This window comes from Poromitra crassiceps, assembly GCF_964638095.1.
Source record: "Poromitra crassiceps genome assembly, chromosome: 20".
In the NCBI taxonomy this organism is placed as follows: Eukaryota; Metazoa; Chordata; class Actinopteri; order Beryciformes; family Melamphaidae; genus Poromitra; species Poromitra crassiceps.
In genome coordinates this window covers 21,940,335-21,949,860 of record NC_139637.1, presented here as the reverse complement: position 1 = coordinate 21,949,860, position 9,526 = coordinate 21,940,335, and the positions used below count along the sequence as shown (strand labels likewise).

The 9,526-nt window shown below is 46.4% G+C and overlaps 1 protein-coding gene across 2 annotated transcripts in view; it reads left to right on the top strand.

The window, feature by feature from the left end:
- plekhg5b (pleckstrin homology domain containing, family G (with RhoGef domain) member 5b) overlaps positions 1–9,526 on the top strand; it is a gene marked incomplete at its 3' end in the record, with an annotated part of 34,820 nt that overhangs the window by 3,439 nt on the left and 21,855 nt on the right. For both annotated transcript variants that reach the window (XM_083656630.1, XM_083656631.1), the window contains exon 6: positions 1,363–1,529. In XM_083656630.1, coding sequence (XP_083512756.1) covers positions 1,363–1,529 — 167 coding nt within the window. The remainder of the gene's footprint in view (positions 1–1,362; positions 1,530–9,526) is intronic.

Sequence of the window (9,526 nt, the reverse complement as noted above, 5' to 3'; positions counted from 1 at the left end):
TGGATCCTGGCATTGCAGCAGTGTGTGGATCAAAGTGCCCGTTTTAAGCCCATCATAAAAGAGATCCTATGCACCGTGACTAATGAGCGCCGGCCATTCTTTTGAAATGGCCACCCTCCCGCCTCTCCACCGCGGTCTGGAGTTACACGCCGCCTGACGCACAGAGGTCGAAGCGTTCAGTGCACAGCTGCTGCTGGGCCCAAAGTCAGTCACATGCTTAGAGACGGGGGGGGGGGGGGGGGGGGGTGGCGGAGGCTTTCAGAATGGAGATTGAGGGTGCTATAGCTATAGCATTCTATTCTATTGTGTCCTATATTCTCAACATTTTTTTATTTTTTTTTAACTCTATATAGAGACACTGCATGAAATAGGCCATGCCCATCACGGGGGAAAGCTCTCCATTCAGTTCAATGCATCATTTTCCTTGAATTAAACATAGCTAAAAGCTGTTGTGTGGTGGGCTGCGCAGACAACAAATCACCAATTAAAGTTTTTTTGTACTCCCGAGCAAAACAAGGAAGCCATTGAGAATTGGCGAGAAGAGAAATGTGCATCTAGCTGTCAAGGAAGTAAGTTGGAGTGTTCATCTTCCGTATATATGATCTTTGTGTGCAACACGTGACATAGGAGAACGCCAGGAGGATTGGGGGGGGGGGGGGGGGGGGGGGGGGGGGTTTGTTCCCCCCCGTTTTGGGCATGGTTTCTGTATGGTGACGCGCTCCACAGTGTCTCTACAAGCCAGGGGGTTCTCAAAGTTTTGATGACTGAGGGCCAATTTAGGGACCCAGCATTAGATTGAGGGCCTCCCGAGAAAAAACGCAACACAAAATAATTCCAAATCAAATCTTTTCTTTAATAGCCTGTTCTAGACTAAAAGTCACGCCAACTGTCAACCATGGGAGAAATGTATGTTGTGTTTTCTAAAGAGGGAAAAAAATCATATTTGTAGATATTTTTTTGTTTTATCACACACACACATTAGGCTGTGAACATTTTTATTTTCCCTAACCAAAATGTTGCCTTACTTTGGAGTGTTATTTACCCCTTCCCGACAAGCTAGCATGAAATGGTTGGTACCAATGGATGTGTTAGATCTTCTGCTTTTATCTGATGAAAGAAGCTTCACTCTGGCTTCAAAACTGAGCCCGCTACACACTCTGAAAGACAGTCAACCTATCGAGAACCTGACCACATAACCATCATGTCTCATCGTAGGCCACCAGAAACGTTCCTGAGGTTCCGCAGAAAGCTTTAACAAACGTTTTAGTTTGTCCTGCACTATCCCCTTTTACACAGGCCCGTTACAGGATGAAAGTTCTCCAGGAAGCTCAACAACCCGTTGTGTGTTTGTGTTTGTTTTAGTGCGGCCCGGCGATGAGCTGAAGGTGGAGCAGGGTGTGAAGGACCTGCGCTCGCTCAGCCTGCCCAACATGAAGCCCTCCGGAGGCCAGAGCCCCTACATCCTCACCCCGGGCGGAGAGAGGGCGGAGCACGGCTCGCTGGGGCGCCGTGACAACATCGACCTGCTGGTAAGTCCCGCCTCCTCACCGCACGACGACAGTGGCTTTACCAAACAAACATGTCCGACAGTGGTAATTATTACTTCATGTGACACGACGCCAACTCATAACAACCATACAAAACAACATCAGAATTAATCACCCCGCCCCTGCGGCCACAAACTGTGAGCAAGCACACGCACCCCCACACCCACGGCACGCCCTGTGACTCCCATTGTTTTGGCCCCGCCCCCTCTTCAGTTTTGCACACGTCCTCCCATGATGCCGCGGGGCAAACGCAGCCTCTCATGCTAATCCAATCATGACCTCATCATATTCCATTACGCTTATCTGCCCAGACTGGGACTGTATTTGTGGGTTTCCTCTTAAATCCACTACAGCTCTGCACATGACAGCCTGCTCAGTGCTGTCTGTGGGTCACATGACAGCCTGCTCAGTGCTGTCTGTGGGTCACATGACAGCCTGCTCAGTGCTGTCTGTGGGTCACATGACAGCCTGCTCAGTGCTGTCTGTGGGTCACATGACAGCCTGCTCAGTGCTGTCTGTGGGTCACATGACAGTCTGCTCAGTGCTGTCTGTGGGTCACATGACAGCCTGCTCAGTGCTGTCTGTGGGTCACATGACAGTCTGCTCAGTGCTGTCTGTGGGTCACATGACAGTCTGCTCAGTGCTGTCTGTGGGTCACATGACAGCCTGCTCAGTGCTGTGGGTCACATGACAGTCTGCTCAGTGCTGTCTGTGGGTCACATGACAGTCTGCTCAGTGCTGTGGGTCACATGACAGTCTGCTCAGTGCTGTCTGTGGGTCACATGACAGTCTGCTCAGTGCTGTGGGTCACATGACAGTCTGCTCACTGCTGTCTGTGGGCCACATGACAGTCTGCTCACTCCTGTCTGTGGGTCACATGACAGCCTGCTCAGTGTTGTCTGTGGGTCACATGACAGCCTTCTCAGTGCTGTCTGTGGGTCACATGACAGCCTGCTCAGTGCTGTCTGTGGGTCACATGACAGCCTGCTCAGTGCTGTCTGTGGGTCACATGACAGTCTGCTCAGTGCTGTCTGTGGGGCACATGACAGTCTGCTCAGTGCTGTCTGTGGGTCACATGACAGCCTGCTCAGTGCTGTCTGTGGGTCACATGACAGTCTGCTCAGTGCTGTCTGTGGGTCACATGACAGTCTGCTCAGTGCTGTCTGTGGGTCACATGACAGTCTGCTCAGTGCTGTCTGTGGATCACATGACAGCCTGCTCAGTGCTGTGGCAAATCACTGATGTCATAAGATGCAAAGTTGTGACATCATCAGTGATGTCATTCATCAGTGATGTCATAAGAGCTTTGTCTTCATGTGAGCATGGACAGGTGAGTGTGTGTTGTCTTCATGTGAGCATGGACAGGTGAGTGTGTGTTGTCTTCATGTGAGCATGGACAGGTGAGTGTGTATTCTCATGCTTGTCCAGTGCTGCTCATTGTTTACTCGAGTATTATAGCCATATTATAGCTTGTGTGGACTGGTTAGGCTAAAACAAGTCAAAGGGTGTGGTCCACCCTCCAGGCAAGTCTAGACTGACTTAGAGGTTAAGTATCATTTTCTGTGTGTGTGTGTGTGTGTGTGTGTGTCCATGCGCGTGTGTATGCGTGTGTGTGTCCATGCGCGCGTGTGTGTGTGTCCATGCGTGCGCGCGTGTGTGTGTGTGTGTGTGTGTGTGTGCGCGCGCACGCGTGTGTGCGCGCCCCTGCGTGTACATGTGGCATGTGTGTGCGCATACTGTAAACGCAGTGGTGATGTCATGGTGGGTAGCCTCGGGCTAGGAAACGGGGTAGCAGAGGCTTGGAGGTGAGGTCGGTGTTGCAGTGTTTTACTGCTTCTCTGCGGCCAAGTCGTCAAGCCACACGCGGTCCAAGACGTAACCAGACGATTGGCTGCTGAGGACGCAGACGTTTAGTCATAACTTACCCTCCTGTTGTTCTGTGGACATTGTTATTCGTGCCATGAAATCACAAACCATGTTTCGCAAAGAGCTTTTACCCTGGCAATGAAAGCGCCGATGCTACATGTAACGACTTGTCTGCTCAACTGATTGTGAGTGTGCTAAGCACCAAAAGTACCCAGGTGTGTAACAGTGTTGGGGGTAACTCATTATAAAAGTAACGTATTACATGTAATATATTACTTTCACCAGTAACTCAGTGATATAACTTAATACAATAAGATTTCAGTAATCAGTAACGAGTTACTTTGTCAAGTAACACAAGTTACAAATTGAGTTAAAAAAAAATAATCAAAGCAAATATTTAAATAAAGATACAATAATTTCCTAATTAAATTGTGTGTTTTTATGCAAATAACCACTATAGATGACAATAACAAAGGAAAAGGATAACATTTAGATTTTTGGATGGTTTACACTGACTTCAGGCTTGAATTCAGGCTTGATGATGAGGTGGTTGAGATTGTTGACAATTTCAACTATCTAGGAGTGACATTTGACAGAGAAGGAGGGTGTGAAAGCGAGATCAAGAAGAGACTGTCGCATGGGAAGAACCACACTGACCAATCTGAGCAGAGTGTGGAAAGACCCAGATGTATCTGTCAATACAAAACTTAGCCTGGTCAAAACACTGGTGTTTCCAGTAGTGACGTATGGCAGCCAAACGTGGACTGTGCGGAAGGGGGAACGGAAAAAGATAGATGCGTTTGAGCTGTGGTGTTTGGCGACGGCTCCTAAAAATACCATGGACAGCAAAACGGACCAACAAGTCAGATGATTGAGCAAATAAAACCAGAAATATCTCTGGAAGCAACCATCCAGAAGCAGAACCTTGGATATTTTGGACATATCATGAGATCAGGAGGTAGGATGGAGAAGGATATTATGCTGGGAAAGATTGAAGGCAGTCGGGGTAGAGGAAGACCAAAAGCAAGATGGATTGACAGACACCATAAAAGAAGTGACGGGAGAGGACCTGGGAAGATTAAAACATCGAATACAGGAGAGAGACAGTTGGAGGACGGAAATCTATAGTGTCACCATGCGACTCGATGGAACATGATGAGGATGACACTGACTTCAAGGCGGGTGAAAATTATTTTCTGGGATGGTTCCAGGGCGGTGATGTCATTGTGCTGCAAAAGTAGTGTAAGTAACGAGTTACTCTAACACAGACAGTAATATTGTAAAGTAACTTATTACTTTCAAATGAAAGTAACTATTAATATGTAGTATATTACATTTTGGAAAATAACTTGCCCAACACTGTCTGTTAAACTGATTGTGAGTGTGTGCTAAGCACCAAAAAGTACCCAAGTGTGTTAATGTCAGTGATAACTCTCATGCTGTCCTCCGGGGGGCAATATTTCGCCGCTCCTGGTACTCTGTTGAAAGCTGGTGTGTGTATGTTGGAAGAATCTGGCAGAAAAGTCAGCAGCACTGGCTTTCTGACTGAACGTCTTTGTTCTATATACGTTACAGCTGTATGGGGGCAGGCCAGGTATACATCCATCCATACAGCACATAAATACAAACCATTTAGCAAAGCAGGGAGATTATTCAACCAGCTCAGTCTGGGGGCCTCAAAGGAGAAAATGTAGTCTCTTGCCATGGAAGCCAGGCTCATTTAAAGCATATTGCTTGCTACTCTCGTCTGGTGGAGACTGAACAGCAGACCCCTTTTTGGGTGCCGGCCCATAACTTTTATGAAAGTGGTTTTGTAAGACAAAGTGTCTTTACTTCTTGGACGTGTGGCCACTGACTGCACTGCGGTGTTCAGGCCGTTGCCATGGCAGCAGCAGTGTTTGGCACTTGCCATAAACTTGCTTTTTTATGGAACTTTTTTTTTATGGATTCCAGGACTTCTTTGCTGAGAGAGGAGTTGAGAAGATCTTTGCCCGGTGACCGGGAACCGCAGCCTGGGCACTGTGTGGCGCCTTGTGCCAAGCTTCGCAGGAAACGCGGCCAAATCCTGTCCTTTTCTGTATATAAGAGCGAAGCCTTTTGTCTGAATGGGGGTATTTCAAGTTTATGATTGCATGCGTGTTACATTTTATAGGCACTGGCAGCGCTGTGATAGGCTGCGGAGAGCTTTGATGAGCCGGATTGATTATTTTACAACCGGTCCCGGGTTCAGCCAAGCGGTCCGATTGGTCAAAGGCACATTCCACGGCCTGCTGATAGGTCCCATAAAACACCGCGACTCGACTCGTCTGTGCCCTGTGCTTATTGCGCCATCAGCTAGTAATATATATTACTTTTTTACGACATTAATTACTCACAATATCTGCAGCATAACCAGACTCCTTGGACAGGGCACCGGTGGCTCAGTGGTTAGCAGCACTGTTGTTGCCTCACAGCAAGAAGGTCCCGGGTTCGAACCCCCGGTCCGTCCCCAGGTCCTTTCTTTGTGGAGTTTTGCATGTTCTCCCCGTGTTCGTGTGGGTTTTCTCCGGGTGCTCCGGTTTCCTCCCACCATCAAAGACATGTATGTTAGGGTTAATATACTCCTGTCAGTGCCCCTGAGCAAGGCACTGGCGAAAGAACTGGAGTTGGTCCCCCAGGCGAAGCACTGTGGCTGCCCACTGCTCCTAGTTCTAGGAAGGTTCCTAGTAGAGGATGGGTCAAATGCAGAGGATGAATTTCCCCATGGGGATAAATAAAAGATAACTTAACTAACTAACTTAACTTAACTTTCAGATGAACCTAAACAGGCCAGCGTTATATTGTGTTGATGTCATGCATCCTGCTTGTTTTGTCTTGGTACCATCATGCCTGCCTCTTACACTGTGCTGAAGGCAGAGATGGGGACTTGGACTTGAGACTTGGACTTGAGTCGCACTTAAGTCACACACACAGTGACTTGAGACTTGACTTGGACCTGAAGGTTTGGGACTTGTGAACAATCTTTATTTTTGTTCGTATCAACATTAAGGAAATGTCTACTAATAATAATGTAATCTAATAATCAATGCTGATATTGTGTACTAATAGATAAAGAGTGAGGATAATACAGTACATGCTTTGAATCCCTTAGTTTTAGCTGCAGTGTTCTAAGCAGACTGGATGGCATGCCGCAGATGATAGAACGCTCATCCATAAGAGACTTGAGACTTGACTTGGACTTGTGACCAGAGACTTGACTTGGACTATACCTCAAGGACTTGAGACTTGACTTGGACTCTAGCTCTAAGACTTGAGACTTGACTTGGACTTGTGACCAGAGACTTGACTTGGACTATACCTCAAGGACTTGAGACTTGACTTGGACTCTAGCTCTAAGACTTGAGACTTGACTTGGACTTGCAAAAAATGACTTGTGAGCATCTCTGGCTGAAGGGGCCATCCACGCCTCTTCACGGCGTCTTGCTAACATCCTTGTTGTGTCAGACTTTGCCTTGGTGCAGACAGAGAGCATCTGCTGGAGGAGGGGAAAGGAGGGCGTAAAGTCACTTGGTCAGCACAGTGCCCCCCTGAGGTCGTCATGATGACTCACTGTCTGATTTTCTGAAGTGCAATCAGTTTCCCAGAAAACCACAAACCACTCTCTGTCTCTGACATTGTTTGAGGTTTGACCATGCTTATAATAATAATAATAATTATGATTATGATTATTATTATTATTATTATTATTATTATTATTATTATTATCATAATAATAATAATAGAAAAAGTTTATTTGTATAGCACTTTTCAAGCCACACTGGAAAACAAAGATAAAATACAAACATTGCGATAAAGACAACAGTAGGAAATACACGAACGGGGATATCTGCTTAATTAAGCACTTTATTTTAAGATGCGCATTTCTCAAAAGCTGCGCTTGTCCCTCCGTCGTTACCACCTCTGAGGTGCCCTGGCCTTGAGCCGAGCAGACTGTGGTCGTACTGGTCAGCTTCCAGGTGTGAATAATGTGAACAGGGCACTGTTCACTAGTCAGTGAGACCCCCCCTGTATTTAAATAAAGGTCCAACAAAAGCTCTCTGTTATGTCAAATAAACATTGTTGATGTTTATTACAATCTTTATTTCATGTAATTAGTCAGTTGTTGACTACATACAGACGTTGCTACTATTAGGCTTCTTCAATAGGTTATATCTGGCACTGAATCATAACGCAAGTAGTAGTAGACGTTCTGATGTTCCGGACCTTTGCTTGAGGACATTTTCTCGAACTGGACCTCTTTAGTGCTAATTTAATTTATTTATCCTGGTTGCTGCTCCTGGGGAGAGCCGAAACTGGCTCCATGCTTCCTCCGAGACATGGGCAGTATAGCCAGCCGCTTCTTTTCACCTGACAGGGGAAGCTTCACCGGTAGGACATATAGCACGTGGGAGGATCACGCTATTCCAACGAGTTCCCCTCCCTCCGAACAGGCGCCCCTAACGACGAGAGGAGGCACCACTTCAGCGAGCAGGATATTGCATGTTTTAGTGAGGGGCTCCTATGAAAGCAGACACTGCTTTGTTTCATGTATATATCATAACAAAGGGTTTGTACTGTATATCTATGCAGCCCCAGGTCTCACGCAGGCGCAGAGCGTATGTGCTGGTAGACCGTCAGCGATGTAGTCTTTCCACTACGTTCAATTGCAACTTTTTGCCCCCCGGACACAGGCAACCTGATGCGCCGTCAGAGATACGGCTCTTTCAGAGATCATCTCTTGTCTTCCTTTTTCTTGAGAACAGAAACTGCAGTGACATTCATTTACAGTAAGCAATAAAGATAGCTCAGCAGCTGACCTCGTGATCTACAGCAAGCACACTCGCCGTGATCTTCGCACTCGTTCGATTGGTCCTTTTATGCAATAAGGAGTCCGTCGGTTGCCGTAGCAACGCAAACAACAGCAAAGTGGCGGGCAGACTCTCACGCTCCGTCACGCTCCACAGAGAGAGTGTATTTGAATCGAGTTAAACGTCATAAAACTGTGCAACTCATCCATGCAACAGGATCAAGTGTATTTTAACGTGCCTCTATTCCATCCAGAGGTTGCAAATGAGCGTGACCAGCATGGCGTTACAGTTGGCAGTCTGACGGGTTGGGCTCTGCCTGGTCATTATTGTGTGCTAATGTGACTCTTCCACATGTGTCTCAGTGCTGAGTCCTCACATGCAGGAACGATAGGAGTCAGGAGACCTTCTTCTCTCGTCATACTAGGGAAAGCCAATACAGTTCTCTATAGAGAGGCAAAGTGGAACGTCACTTCCTGCTTCAGCACTGTATCGGAGATTTTCTTCCGCAATTGATTTTCCCATAGACATTTCGTAAAATACTTATAAAAATAGTTTTACTTGGTCAAACCAAACGACGGTTCAGCTATATTTAGAATCGGGAGAGACCATAGAACATTTCACTCAGACCAAAACTTTAAAAAAAAAACATCAAAACAATATTTTCTTCAAACCCACATTTTTGTTTTGGTCCGAGTGAAATGTTATGCGATCTCTCCTGTTTGTAAATATATCTGAACCGTTTGGGTTAGAACAAATAAAACAATTTTTAAGCATTTTAGGAAATGTCTGGGAAAATCAATGGCGGATGAAAATCTCTTGGTACAGTGCTGAAGCAGGAAGTGACGTTCCACTTTGGCTCTCTATATATATATATATCTCTCTCTCTATATATATATATAGTAAGTCGTAACTAGTATCCCTGCTGCTGCTTTTTCACCACCACCAAGTCCTCCGACAGGCTCATCAGTGATATGAGAGAGGAGGAAAAGCACAGGGTCTGCTGCCGTGGCCTCAGGGAAGGAAAGAGTCTGTTATGTAATAGACAGGAGAGCCAGATAGTATTGTTACATAATAGAGCGAGGAGCTGGGGAGATACATGCCTCCAGCCTGGAGCCATGAAGACACCATGAACACCCACACGATGATACACAGTGAGGGTTAGGGTCTGCTCTCAACACTTAACAGTATACACTGAAGCCCAAATACAGGCAATGCAGGCTACCACTGACAGTGTTGGGGGGTAACTCATTACAAAAGTAACATATTGCATGTAATATTTTACTTTTA